The sequence below is a fragment of the Geotrypetes seraphini genome, chromosome 10 (assembly GCF_902459505.1).
Source record: "Geotrypetes seraphini chromosome 10, aGeoSer1.1, whole genome shotgun sequence".
NCBI lineage: Eukaryota > Metazoa > Chordata > Amphibia > Gymnophiona > Dermophiidae > Geotrypetes > Geotrypetes seraphini.
In genome coordinates, this window is record NC_047093.1 from 79,627,923 (window position 1) to 79,643,486 (window position 15,564).

General features: G+C 41.8%; 1 protein-coding gene across 1 annotated transcript in view; it reads right to left on the reverse strand.

Moving 5' to 3' along the window:
* RABGAP1 (RAB GTPase activating protein 1) overlaps positions 1–15,564 on the reverse strand; it is a 539,836-nt gene that overhangs the window by 359,621 nt on the left and 164,651 nt on the right. The window contains exon 9 of the mRNA XM_033960742.1: positions 9,763–9,865. Within this exon, the coding sequence (XP_033816633.1) occupies positions 9,763–9,865 (103 nt within the window). The remainder of the gene's footprint in view (positions 1–9,762; positions 9,866–15,564) is intronic.

The window sequence follows — 15,564 nt, forward strand, 5'->3', positions numbered from 1 at the left end:
GACCAATTTTTTCACCGTGTCATTCTCTACCCCACACTCTGCACTCAAGCCTCCGATTAAATCAGCAAGCAAGCAAGCTCCTAGGGGAACAGACCCCAAGCTCCAGAAAGGACATCAAGCAGGCTGGCTCTACAGGTACTCCATGAAATTGACCTCAGAGCAACGTTTGCTGACAGTTCATATCTGATGTCAGTTATTTTAATTTTACTATGATTAGTACTAACAGTACCAATGGGACATATAATTGATTAAGCGGGAATACAGGCTGTTAACACCAGTTAAGGAGGGTTTTGTGCCGATGACGTAATTTATCCTTCTCTAGTTAGAGAAGGATTCTTCCCTAATGGGGTTCTGAGGCTTTTCTTCCTTTTGGCAAGACGTTACACTCTGCTATTTCATCCATGTACACTCCTCCCTCTGTATTCGCGGGAGTTAGGGGCAGAGCTGGCCCGTGAATAAGGAAAATTTGTGAATAACTTTTGTGCCGACTCTGACCCGCCCCCAGACTTTACCTGGTGGTCTAGCAGCGACGCAGGGCAGGAGCTATCTTCTTACACTCCTGCCCCATGCAGAGCCGTGCTGCGAGTTCCTGTGGTCTCACAAGAATACAACAGGCCGAGGGGTTCGGGTTCCCCAGAGGTCTGGGACTGCTGCTTTTTAACATATTTATCAATAATCTAAAGATGGGAATGAGATAATTTGCTGATGACACAAAGCTGTTAAATCACAAGAGGATTGTGAAAAATTGCAAAATAACCTTGTGAGACTAGAGGACTGGGCATCAAAATGGCATATGACGTTTAATGTGAGCAAGTGCAAAGTGATGCATGTGGGAAAGAGAAACCTGAACTATAGCTATGTGATGCAGGATTCCACGCTAGGGTCACTGCCCATGTAAAGGATCTAGATGTCACTGTTGAGGATACAATGTCAGTAAAAAGTAGTGTCTTCATTATTTTTTTTTTCCGGGGGGGGGGGGGGTTAATTGCTAATCTTAAATGGAACAGTTCCACAAATGAGGACTAGCATAATGAAAGGCTTGCTGTCTAAAATCAAACTAATCTCAGCAATGGGAGTGGTAAATATTAACAATCCCACCTGGGACAAACACATGGCACACATTAGTTGATAGAGCAACAAATACTACAAAATACACTTAGACTAGCACTTCTGAACTAGACATATGATTTTAAACCTTATCACTGAGAGCAGGGAAGTTCCTTTATCAAAACGGTTACATCTACAACTACACTGCCACTCTCCATACATCAAGAAGGTATGTCCATAATCATGAAGGCTAGATTACTATAATGCACTCTACAATGGCCTGACTACAAAGTGTTTTGCACCAGACCACGACTGATAGAAGGTTTAAGTAACATGATCACATAATACCATTTCTGCAAAATCTTCTGACTACCAGTGCAATACAGGGCTAAAATAAAACACTTTTTTTTCTTTTTACTGCCCAAACAGGCCAGAATACTTAAACAGGATCTCTCTCCACATGCTTTCAAAGTTCCTAAAGACTTTCCAAGGAATCTCTCTAACCACACCCTGTCCAAAGAAGTCATGTGAAGTGACACTCAAAAAGCTTTCTCCAGAGTAGCCACCACACACTGGAATGCACTCCCAGAAAGGCCTGGCTTAACACAGGTATTCTTAAACATTTTGTGCCATGGAACCCATGGACCCCTGCTCAGAAAAATGCATTTAAATGCATTTTTAAAAAAACCAACACACCACACACAGATATAGATTGCATTACAAATGAAGAGCAATTATGCTCAGTCTCTGGCAGTACTTAAATTAGAGAATGACACAGTGACAAAATTCATCACCATTCCTGTCCCCGCGGATAACCGCGGGAAATAATCCCATGTCATTTTCTAGTGTCTATTTCAATCTCAATCCTTCTACACCAGCATTCTTCAAAGCAAAGCTTGCGGGTCAGTGGTTGTGGCCATTCTGATTCTTCCCTCTCTCCTTAAAGAATGACATGAAGATGGTTTCCCGCGGTTATCCCGCGGTGATGAATTTTGTCACCGTGTCATTCTCTAACTTAAATCTAGGCCAAAAGCCCACTTTTTTGAGATTGCCTCATAACTTATAATTCCCACTCGCTTGTAAAGCACACCTGCCCTTTTTATCATTCCCTCTTGACAAATTCTCTGAACCCCTATTTACCCGGTTTGTTTCAACTAGATTGCAAGCTTTACTAAGCAGGGACTGTCTCTTAAATGTTTAATGTACAGTACATCTACTAGTGCTAAAGAAATAAGTAGTGGCAATTTAAATATTTGAAAAGAAATACCTCGTATATCTGTTAACCATTATCAGTTACTTGCTTTCAGAGAAAAAGGCACTTCACAAAACCAAATGTATTCTGGGTTTGCTTTTAAGGGTATATTATTTTTAGATAGCGAGATTTATTGAAGTTAAACATTTTTGGAGTGCAGAGGCCATAAATAACTTTGCTGCCTGCATTCATTATGAAATAGAAAGCTAAACTTCTGTTAGAGGTTACTGAAAATAAAGTTGCAATTTATTTTTCCATTTAAGTTCACCCCTGGAATCTAAAGAAACAACTAGCTAGCTAGTCACAAAGACCAACACTGACTGCACGTACAGTAGCAGGGCTTGTTTACGCAATCTTACTCTACCTGAGAGCATTTTCTTGCATCTTTTCTTACTTCACATGCAATTTATTCTTAAATTAGTTACCTTTATTTGCTAACTTCTGTTATTCTATCTTACTTGTCTATATGGTCTACCTCAACCTACTCCAAAGCCAAAAAACATAACGACAATTCCCATGGCACAGTCAACAAACCAATAAAAGTAGGGAAGGAAAGATGACCTCCACACTGGAACAGAGTCTTTGAACAACACTTGATTTATTGGCAATAGTGTAGATTTCAATGAAACGACATCCAGTGTGGAGGTCATCTTTCCTTTCCTACTTTTATTGGTTTACTACCTCCACCCATGCTATCTATTGAGATGTTTTACTGTGTATTGTGTTGACATTATAGCACAGTATGATAAATACAATGTGTGGTGTTTGATTTTTTTTTTTTTATGGCTGCAATTGCCTATGCCTGGCTTATTACTGCTATACATAGCCTTGGATGAATTTCTTCAAAAATGTGGTAAATAAATCACAATAAATATATAATTAATCTTCCTCTTCCCCATTCTGCACAGTAGCATAGCCAGAAGGCCACATTTGGATGAGCCAATCAGTAGGTTCCTCTCCCCACCCCTGAACCCCTAAAAAAAACCCCAAAAAAACCTTTAAAATTAAATATTTAGGCTAGATGGAGATCCCCTAAGCCCAACTGAAAACATTAGGCAGTCAGCCAAAGTTGTAAACCTCCACTAAAAGTCAGTCAGTGCCGCTGGTGCTGGCACCCCAGGCTTTCTCAATTCTCACATATGGACTAAGCATGCTCAGGCTGCTGGCATGGGGAGCTCGGAATACTGACTGTTGCCATTCTCAATGTTTTACAACTTCAGTGGGTTACCAATGTTTTCAGATACAGGGCTTTGGGATCCCTCCAGCTACTCTAATAGTTCACAACTGCAAGATGGGTCTGAGGCAAAATTGGCCTTGGGTGTACTATGACTGTGCCCTTGGTTCTGCAGCCACATTCAGTACTAAATTGTGCTCAAATGGTCAATCGCGATCGAGCAGTAAATTGCAAAGGCAACGCAAGTCGATTGCATTACCTTTGCGATATTGTTCTTCCTGCCTCCCCGAGCCAGGCCAGTCACGTACAAGCGCCAGACAACAAGCCTTCACCTCCAACGTCAATTATGACGTCAGAGAGGAAATTCTGGGCCAGCCAATCACTGCCTGGCTGGCCTGGAACTTCCTCTTTGACGTCAGAATTGACATGGGGGGGGAAGGCTTGTGGGCCCGGCGCTTGTACGCGCCAGGCCTGCCTCGGGGAAGCAGGGAGAAATCGGAGTGGTAGCTTGGGGACGGACAGGGAGAAAGAAAGAATCGGAGAAGTGGAGAAATCGGCGTGATGGCTTGGGGGACAGGGAGAGAGAAAGAAAGACAGGCAGGCAGGGGGAGAGAGAAAGACAGAAATAAAGACGGGGGCAGGAGAAGAAAGAAAGAGAGACAGAAAGAAAGGGGGAGGGGCAGAAAGAAAGAAATATTGGATTTACAGAAGAAGGAAATAAAACTAGAGACTCATGAAATCACCAGACAAAAAGGTAGGAAAAAATGATTTTATTTTCAATTTAGTGATAAAAATGTGTCCGTTTTGAGAATTTGTATCTGCTGTCTATATTTTGCACTATGGCCCCCTTTTACTAAATTGGTTTTTAGCGCAGGGAGCCTATGAGCGTCGGGAGCTGCGAGGGGCATTCAGCGCAGCTCCCTGCGCTAAAAACTGTTATCGTGGTTTAGTAAAAGGGGAGGGGGTATATTTGTCTATTTTTGTACAGTTGTTACTGAGGTGACATTGCATATTTTAAAGTCATCTGCCTTGACCTCTGAAAACCCAGAATAATTAATGATAATTAACATTTTTTCTGCATACAGTGCGCTTTGTGTTTTTTAAAATTTTATTGTTGGTAGATCATTTTGACTTGGTCATTTTAAAAGTAGCTCGCAAGCCAAAAAAGTGTGGGCACCCCTGATATAAAGAATCACATTAATTGATCTTGTCTAATATCAAAGACTGTTTACTCTTAAAAGATTCTTATATTCAATATCCTTGAACATTAAGTGCAATTCTGGAACTAGAAAAGGTATAAGGAAGGTGACCAAAATGGTTAAAGGTATGCCGAGGAGGTGGGAGGGAGGCAAAAAGTTCTCAGAGTTGGCCAGGACATGAGGGATCATTCCTGTCCCAGCCCACCACTGGATCACCAGGCATTTAAAAGGTACTCCAGGGAGGATCATTCCTGTCACAGCTCACCACTGGACCACCAGGTCTTAAGTCAGCCTTGCGGAGGCCTGTAACAGGTACGGGATGGGGGCAGGTGGGCACTGTCCCGCATATGGTCACTATATCTCAAAAAAGATATAGCGGAATTAGAAAAGGTACAGAGAAGGGTGACAAAAATGATAAAAGTGATGGGTTGACTTCCCTAAGAGGAAAGGCTAAAGATGTTAGGTCTTTTTAGTTTGGAGAAGAGACGGCTCAGGCAGGATATGATAGGTCTATAAAATAATTAGTGGAGTGGAAAGGGTAGATGTTAAACACTTGTTCACTCTCTCCAAATATACTAAGACTAGGGGGCATATGATGAAGCTACTAAGTAGTAGATTTAAAAGAAAACGGAGAAAATATTTCTTCATACAACATATAATTAAGCTCTGGAATTCGTTGTCAGAGAAATGTGGAAATACGCTTTACTGCTGTTGGCTTTTGTGGTGAACTTGACACACACAGGCATCCCGTCGATATTCTTCATTTTTTGTGGCTTTTTTTAGCCCCCCTATTTTACCATGGACCCCTGACGAAGGTTTGTCCGAAACACGGACCGTGTCAGGTCCCTTTATTGGTAAAAGGGTTTTATATATTGTGTTCTTGTCATATTAAATTTGCCTGCATCTTGTACACAGTTTGCAGTTTTGTTTTGTTTGCTTCTGGCTCATTTTTTCTGCAGATCTTTTTTGGATCCTTTTTTTGTTTTTGTGAAATCAGATGTCTTAACAGGGTTTAAAAAAGGCTTTGATAATTTCCTAAAAGAGAAGTCCATAGGCCATTATTGAGATGGCTTGGGGAAATCCTCTGCATATTCCTAGGATAAGCAACATAAAATCAGTTTTACTACTTGGGATCTAGCTAGGTACTTGGGATCTGGGTTGGCCACTTTAGGAAATAGGATATTGGGCTTGATGGACCTTCGGTCTGTCCCAGTATGGAAAAGGATCAGAGAGTATACCATAGGATTCTTGTGCTGAATATTCTGGTAAATCCTCTCCGAGTGGTTGGAGATATCTGAATCCTCAAAATATTCCCTTCTAGGTGAATAAGGGAGGATGTGTCGAGAGGAGTGTCAACTGTGCATTGAGGTATGTCAAGGCATGGTTCGATGATCTGACCCGGGAGATACCTCCTCTGTCTGTGAAGACACATGCACAGAATGGGTCTGTGCTGACCCCGATGCTCAACATCAAGCAGGTGTGCATGATCATATCCTCAAATCGATGCTTTGACGTATCTTCAGGCTGGACCAAGACAGATATGGACACCTTTAAAGCCTGTGAAAACTACACCAGCAGTAGCCCTGAATGCCCTTTTGAGGATCATTGCATTACCCACTATGATATAGAACTCTAGTGGGAATTGAACATGCTTTTTCACTTATTATTGCACTTTTTGTATTTGTGATTCTACATTTGTTGAAATTATAGCTACTAACAATCGGAACACTACTTTTAGTTTTTCATCACAGCAAGCAGAGGATCTTTTGAACGTGCCCTTCCTTAGAATTTAATATTGATAGCCAGTCTAACGCTGACTTTTCTGCAGATTAGAATGATTTAATCAGTAAACATAAGAACATTTTGACTGAATATTGTAAATCAGAGAGAATATCAAGAGTCTTAAGAATCAATAAAGAACCACAGAACTTTAAAGATGATCCTGAATTTTTAAGTAAATGGAACAGAATTCTTAATAAATGTTCATTTGATTTAATGCTTCTAATAACTGAAAAATGTCAAGATCATTAAAGTTCAAAAAGAAGAATTGGATAAATATACTCAACAGCTGAAGGATGATAATAGTTTAGAAGTTTTTGATACACAGCTTTCTAAATTAAAAGGCACCACTGATAAACTTAAGGAGTCTATTAAGAAATGTAAACTTTAAAAAATCCACAGGAATGAAAAAGATTATGCAAACAACAGAATTTATTCCTGAATGCAAAAAAATGATGCCACGTTCAACTCAGACGTCTGATAACCTTGATACTATGTCAATTAGTATAAGCTCATTAAGTAGCAGTAGCTCTCATGATTTTTTTTATAGAAAATAAAAAATACACAAACCAGAGGAAGGATAGAGAATTATGGAAGGAATCAACAAAGAAGCAGTCCTTGGACGAGATCACAAAGATTGAGAAATCAATAATTGTTAATTTATCCAGTCGAGTTCTCAATGACTATGAATAACCTTTATTGGCTAATGGTTTATTTTTTGTTCCTACAGTGTTTTGTAATGATTTTTTAATTCAATATTGATTTAGAAAAAATTTTGAGATCTTTAGAATTTAAGTTTTTTTTGCTGATAAAGAAAAAAGTAATAATAAAAATATAATATTTCCAAAATCAGTATGGAAACAAAAAAAAAAAAAACCCTCTTCAGTAGCATGTCTTGATCAGAAGTCTCTGCAAAAGCCAAAATCAAAGTAGCAGCTTGAACATTATCAGTTGACTGTCCAGAGATAATATCAGGACTTTTCAAAATGTCAGAAAATTTCAAAAATTGTCTTCCTTCCTGATAGTGATAGGTATCACTAACTTTAGAAACTCTTTAAAAATCTTTCTTGTCTGCCTTGGAGAAATGTATTTCTGCTTTGGAAAATTAATACATCTGAGATTCTTAGGACTAGTAATATTTTCCAGTGCCTCCAATTTTCTATGAAACAAATTATCTTTTGAAACAGCAAGTTCCAGTTTTTTTCAACTCTGATAGCCTTAATTTAATATCTTCATATTTCTTCTCATGCTCAACAGACACACACAACAGAGAATACAGTAGTAGCAATTTCTAAAATCTTGTGACCTAGATTGGCTACCATTGGAAGCAGGACATTAAATGGACCATTGGTTTGACTCAGTATGGCTATACTGTACTTATGTTCTTATCTTTTGTAAATGAGTACTCTGACCTTGAAATTGCTCCAGTAATGAATTCTTCAAAGTATCTATAGCCAGCCATAAAATTTCAAGAGTGAATATTTGCAGTTTCTTAAGAGGCACAAATTGTTAAGAAGTCAGGTCATCTCCAGCGAAAGTCTCCACTTCTGACATTGCCACAGTTGTTCCTCCTCCTCCAAGAACAGTGTCCAAAGAATATTCACCCCACTATTGTGATACCATGCTGGAGGTCCCAGTAGCCATTTTGAGATTGGAGATGGCATGGGCAGGAGCAACTGTGGATCACTATCTTCCTAACATATACTGCAAATAATATGAAGGCTAAAATTGACCCCTGTGGAACTTCGCAACAAACTGGCACAACATGAAAAAATTCTTCTCTTCTAAAAGCACACAGGATGATATATTGGTTAAAAGAAATCTTTGAATGACCCTAAAACTCTGCCTTACATTCTAAGGCCCTGTAAAACACTGCAATAGATGATCATAAAGGGCTAGATTCACTAAGCAAACCGATCGTGTACCGATCGGTTTGCAACCCCTTTGCGACCCAATTGTTCCCAAACCGATTCACTAACCTTCCTCCCGATCCGATCAGCGCATACAAATAAGAGAAATGGCATGCAAATTTTGGAAGGCAGCGATTCACTAAACAATTTCTACAAAACCGATTGGGCTTACCGATCAGAAAAGAAGCGACTGCTGAAGATCAGTCGCTTCTATCCTGGCTGACTCTCCTGCCCTTTAAAACCACGGGCTTGCAATGCGTTTTGCAGAATATATAAAAAAGGAATTTTTCCTTTTTTATATTTTCTGCAAAACGTATTGCAAGCCCGTGGTTTTAACCGAACCAAAAAAAATGCCCCCCACCCCCGCACTGAAATGAGCCCCCCTCCCCATTGATGCCTGCCGCAGCTGCCCGCCCCCTCCTTGCTTGCAAAGGAATATGACAGGAGGGATGCCAACTCCTCCTACCATCGCAAACTCAGTCGGGCCTGGCCCTTCCTTCCCCGTACCTTTAAAAACATCGGAAGCAGGAGGAGTGCCCAGTCCCTCCTGCTCCTTAGGCCTCCAGTTATCTTTGGGAACAGGAGGAAACACAAAGTCCTCCTGCTGCTCTGCCAGGCCGCAACGCAATACTGGCTTTAGGCCACGTTCCAGTGCTAAAGTCAAATTATAAGAAAGTCAGGGCAGTTTAACAGAGTTTGAAGATCTGAGAGAGTTACCATGAGCCTTTTCTCATCACAGAACCACTTTAAAAAGATCAGTAAGTAGGTTTTAATTTATGTAAAAAGCTTTGAAAGCTCCTCATCTATTTATTTTGTTTTAATTTTGCCCATGTCAAGGAGTAATATTCTTTTCTTAGCAAAAACTCAGGGCAGGATGTACAAAGTTTCAACACCATAGTAAAAAATACCGTGGTGGGAGTAATTCTTTTTTACTGCCAATGTTCAGCACAATAGTATGTAAATTATATGCATGCTATTCCTGCAGAGCATTGCCGGTAAAAGGGTGAGGAACAGTGCCTGGCACTTGCTCAGAAGAGTAATCACTAGGCATAGCTCCTTCTCCATCCCTGTCAAATATTTTGCTGCTCTCCCTTCTGGTTTAACAACTGAGCTGGCAGAACTCCCCGAAGTTGCCATTGCAAGCTTTGGGGGTTTCCCTTGCCAGCTCAGTGTTCATCGGGAAGAGGGTTTCCGTGCCAGTAAGACTGCTTTAATGAGTCTTTCTGGCAAGGAAACTTTTTGTGCATTGAGGCCTCAGACAGTGACAAATTGCCTGAAAGATACACCAGTGTCCTGTGTAGGACTTCTATCCAAAGTGCTATGCAAATTATGAAATCATTCAAAAAGAAAAAAACAAAAAAAAGGCTGCACAAATCCAAAAATCATTTGATAAGTAAATACCTTTAGGTGTTTCTTCATTTACAGTTTGGAAATGTGGAGACTTAGTATTCCAGCTTCCAGTAATAATGTATGATTTACCATCTGAGCTTTTTCCCATCGACTCCTAAAAGCAGAGAAAATGCAAAAATGGAGCATATAAATTAACAGCTCAAGGAAGCAGTAAACACAGAACCTAATGTCACATCTAGACCACAAGGCCCGTCTAGTCTGTCCGGTACAGATGAATGTGCTTCGTACTGAGTATAAACTATAACCTAATCTAGAGGAGGAAAAACCAAGAAAAAAAAATATTCTGGACCAAATGGTGTACCCTGTCCCTCCTCCCCAGTGGTCTAGTGGTAGGCTGAGACAAGGGTTGGGGAGAAGATGTGCTATCTTACTGTGCCTTTGGGAATAGGAATTTTCTGTCATCAAAATGTCACAGCCAACATCAAAATGAGTATGGTAACTCTTTCCAGTTACAGGGTTCATTGCTGTCTCCAGTTATTTTCATATTTATCTTCCTCCATTGTTGAGCATTTCCATGTTTTTACTCCCCCTCCCCACCCCATCCTCCCGGTACCTTTTAAAATCCTGGTGGCCCAGTGGTGTATCGGCAGGAGCAAGCTTTCCGTGCTCCAGCCTTGCCCCGCGCTGCTCCCTGAATGGCTGCCGTCAGTTCTCTCTCTTTTGACAGCGTGACCATAATAAGACAATTGTAACATCATCATTTAAGCTTCAAGTGACATAGCCAGTTTGATCTCTTCCAGAACCAATTTGTTAGTTCTTCTGGAGATCCATGGCATGCATAAAATCCTTCTCTAGTACCACAGCTCAAATGAGACAATCTTCTTTCTGTCTTAGAAACATAGAAATAGACGGCAGATAAGGGCCACGGCCCATCTAGTCTGCCCACCCTATTGACCCTCCCCCTACCTTTGCCTAGTGAATAGATCCCACGTGTCGATCCCATCTGGCCTTAAAATCAGGCACGCTGCTGGCCTCAATCACCTGCAGTGGAAGACTATTCCAACGATCAACCACCCTTTCAGTGAAAAAGAATTTCCTGGTGTCACCTCATAGTTTCCCGCCTCTGATTTTCCACAGATGCCCTCTTGTTGCCGTGGGTCCCTTGAAAAAGAAGATATCTTCTTCCGCTTCGATGCGGCCCGTGAGATACTTGAATGTCTCGATCATGTCCCCCCTCTCTCTCTGCGCTCCTCGAGCGAGTATAGCTGCAGTTTGTCTAACCGTTCTTCATACGGGAGATCTTTGAGTCCCGAGACCATCCCGGTGGCCATTCTCTGAACCGACTCCAGTCTCAGCACATCTTTGCAATAATGTGGCCTCCAGAATTGCACACAGTATTCCAGGTGGGGCCTCACCATGGATCTATACAATGGCATAATGACTTCCGGCTTACGGCTGACGAAACCCCTGCGTATGCAACCTAGGATCTGTCTTGCCTTGGATGAGGCCTGCTCTACCTGACTGGCAGCCTTCATGTCCTCACTGACGATCACCCCCAAGTCTCGTTCTGCTACCGTTCTTGTTAGGATCTCACCATTAAGGGTATAAGTCTTGTATGGATTATGGTTGCCTAGGTGCATGACTTTGCATTTTTTGGCATTGAGGCTAAGTTGCCAGGTCCTAGACCAGCGCTCCAGTAGGAGTAGGTCGTGTATCATGTTGTCGGGCATTGAATCTTCGTCCGTTGTGCATTTGCCCACTACATTACTTAGTTTGGCGTCATCGGCGAATAATGTTATTTTACCTCGAAGCCCTTCTGCCAAGTCTCTTATAAAGATGTTGAATAGTGTCGGGCCCAAGACCGAGCCCTGTGGCACTCCACTGATCACTTCCGTCATTTCGGAGGGGGTGCCGTTCACCACTACCCTTTGAAGCCTACCACCAAGCCAGTTCCCAACCCATTTCGTCAATGTGTCACCTAATCCTATAGAACCCATTCAGCTTCCCCGTCACCCAGTCAAAGAAGCTGGTTTCGTAGTGTCCAGCCTTGGCATCCATAATTCATCACTGAGAAAATGAATGCATGGATAAGTCTGATCTTCTGTGGAATGTTATTTCCTTGCCTTTGAAGAGTGACCCGGTGTTATTCTGCGAAGTATTTCTTCCCTGCAAGTTGCTTCTTTGTCTATGATAGAGCCCAGGAGATTGAAATCCTTTACAACTTCTATTCTATTGTCTTCAAGCTCAAAATCTTCATCATTTTCCGTGTTCATGATCTTTGTCTTGTTTATGTTCAGTTCTAATCCCATGTTATGATGTTCAGCTTTGACTTTTTTTTCAATAGATACTGTTGCTGTTGGTGATGATGGTTGCATCATCTGCATAGCGCAGGTTGTTTATATTTCAGCCACCAACTTTGAAATAAATGCTCTCTTCATCCAAATGTGCTTTTCTGAAGATGGTTTTCGCCATAAAGGTTGAACAGGTAAGGTGAAAAGATGCATCCTTGCCCGATGCCATGTTTTATCAGAAACTAAACATATTTTGTTCTCACTGCAGCTTCTTGTGCCCAGTAAAAAAAAAAAGTGAGGATACTCAAGTTTTCCTACTGAGCACAAGTATATGGGAATTGAGAAGTATTAAATAGAAGAGCTTCCTATTGTGTACGCATATAGAAGGCTGTAAAAGGAGCATGATTTGAGAGCCCTCCATCTATCAAATGCATAAGAAAAAAAGTTTTCTTCATGTAATCTAAACTTAACACAATCTCAGAAACTTCTAATTCAGCAATGTTTATTTCTAGCGTCTTACTTTACTCCATTCTAGGAAGAAAAAAAAAAAAAAAAACCACACCCCATTTTTTTCAGATCTTTGTATTCAAAAAAGCAATCTGTAGATATATTCCACATAAATATGGGTCCTCTAACATGACTGGCTGGGGTTTGAGGTGACTGAGGCAGAGGACATAGACATCATTGGAATCTCTGAAACGTGGTGGAATGAGGAAAACAAATGGGATACAGCACTGCCGGGGTACAAGCTCTATCGCCGGGATAGGTCAGGTCAGAAAGGAGGAGGAATAGCCCTATACGTAAAAGAAAGCATACAATCGACAAGAATGGACATAGCGGAGATGATCAACAAACTGGAATCGCTATGGGTTAAAATACCGGGTAGGAAAGGGCATGAAATAAAGATGGGCCTATACTATCGTCCACCCGGGCAAACCGGAGATAGCGATAAAGAAATGGATGCCGAGATGAAGCAAGAATGCAAAAGTGGTTACACAGTTGTTATGGGAGACTTCAACTATCTTGGGATAGACTGGAGTCTTGGAAGCTCAAGATGCGCTAGGGAGACAGAATTCCTGGAGGCTATACAAGATTGCTTCATGGAGCAGCTTGTTAGAGAACCGACGAGAGGAAATGCCACTCTGGATTTAATCCTAAATGGACTAAGGGGACCTGCAAAGGAAGTGGAAGTAGTGGGACCGTTGGGAAACAGTGATCATAATATGATCAAGTTCAAGGTTGAAGTAGGCATACCGAACGGAAAGAGAACCATAGCGACATCTTTCAACTTCAGGAAAGGAAACTATGAAGCAATGAGGGAAATGGTAAGGAAGAAACTTAGGAACACTTCCAAAAAATGGCAAACAGTAGAACATGCCTGGTCTTTTTTCAAAGACACAGTGAGCGAGGCACAAAATCTGCACATCCCCAGATTCAGAAAGGGGTGCAAAAAGGGTCGAACAAAAGACCCAGTATGGATGACTAAAATAGTGAAGGAAGCGATAGGCAATAAAAAAAATTCATTCAGGGAATGGAAAAAGGACAAAACTGAAGGGAACCAGAAGGAGCACAGGAAGTATCAAAAAGAATGTCACCGTGTGGTTCGAAAAGCCAAAAGAGAGTATGAAGAGAGGCTAGCCAGGGAGGCACGAAATTTCAAACCGTTCTTCAGATATGTTAAAGGGAAACAGCCAGCTAGGGAGGAGGTAGGACCGCTGGACGAAGGAGACAGGAAGGGAGCGGTGAAGGAGGAGAAAGAAGTCGCAGAAAGACTCAACATGTTCTTCTCGTCTGTATTTACAAACGAAGACACAACCAACATACCGGAACCTGAACAAATATTCAATGGAAATCAAGCAGAAAAATTAACATCCATGGAAGTGAGCCTTGATGATGTACACAGGCAGATAGAAAAACTTAAAACTGACAAATCCCCGGGTCCGGACGGAATCCATCCCAGGGTTCTGAAAGAATTAAAGGAGGAGATAGCGGAACTACTGCAGCAAATTTGCAACCTATCCTTGAAAACAGGCATGATCCCGGAGGATTGGAAGATAGCCAATGTCACGCCCATCTTTAAAAAGGGATCAAGAGGTGACCCGGGAAACTACAGACCAGTGAGTTTGACCTCGGTTCCGGGGAAACTGACGGAAGCACTGATTAAAGAACACATCGATGAACATCTGGAAAGAAACGAACTTTTGAAAACAACCCAACATGGTTTCTGCAGGGGGAGATCGTGCCTAACGAACTTATTGCACTTCTTCGAAGGAATTAACAAACGGATGGAAAGAGGAGACCCCATAGACATCATATACCTTGATTTCCAAAAAGCCTTTGACAAGGTGCCTCACGAACGTCTACTCCGGAAACTGAAGAAACATGGAGTGGACGGAGACGTACATAGATGGATCAGAAACTGGTTGGCGGGTAGGAAACAGAGGGTAGGGGTGAAGGGCCACTACTCGGACTGGATGGGGGTCACGAGTGGTGTTCCGCAGGGCTCAGTGCTCGGGCCGCTGCTATTTAATATATTCATAAATGATCTAGAAACAGGCACGAAGTGTGAGATAATAAAATTTGCGGACGATACAAAACTATTTAGTGGAGCTGGGACTAAAGAGGAATGCGAAGAATTGCAAAGGGACTTGAACAAATTGGGGGAATGGGCGGCGAGATGGCAGATGAAGTTCAACGTTGAGAAATGTAAAGTATTGCATGTTGGAAACAGAAACCCGAGATACAACTATACGATGGGAGGGATATTATTGAATGAGAGCAACCAAGAAAGGGACTTGGGGGTAATGGTGGACATGACAATGAAGCCGACGGCACAGTGCGCAACAGCCGCTAAGAAAGCAAATAGAATGCTAGGCATAATCAAGAAGGGTATTACAACAAGGACAAAAGAAGTTATCCTGCCATTGTATCGGGCGATGGTGCGCCCGCATCTGGAATACTGCGTCCAATATTGGTCTCCGTACCTTAGGAAGGATATGGCGTTACTCGAGAGGGTTCAGAGGAGAGCGACACGCTTGATAAAAGGGATGGAAAACCTCTCATACGCTGAGAGATTGGAGAAACTGGGTCTCTTTTCCCTGGAGAAGAGGAGACTTAGAGGGGATATGATAGAGACTTATAAGATCATGAAGGGCATAGAGAGAGTAGAGAAGGACAGATTCTTCAAACTTTCGAAAAATAAAAGAACAAGAGGACACTTGGAAAAGTTGAAAGGGGACAGATTTAAAACGAATGCTAGGAAGTTCTTCTTTACCCAACGAGTGGTGGACACCTGGAATGCGCTTCCAGAGGGAGTAATAGGGCAGAGTACAGTACAGGGGTTTAAGAAAGGATTGGACAATTTCCTGCTGGAAAAGGGGATAGAGGGGTATAAATAGAGGATTACTGCACAGGTCCTGGACCTGTTGGGCCGCCGCGTGAGCAGACTGCTGGGCATGATGGACCTCAGGTCTGACCCAGCAGAGGCATTGCTTATGTTCTTATGTTCTTAAAAGTCCTTAGTCGTGAATTTTAATTTTGGTAGGAAATTTTGTTGGTCACA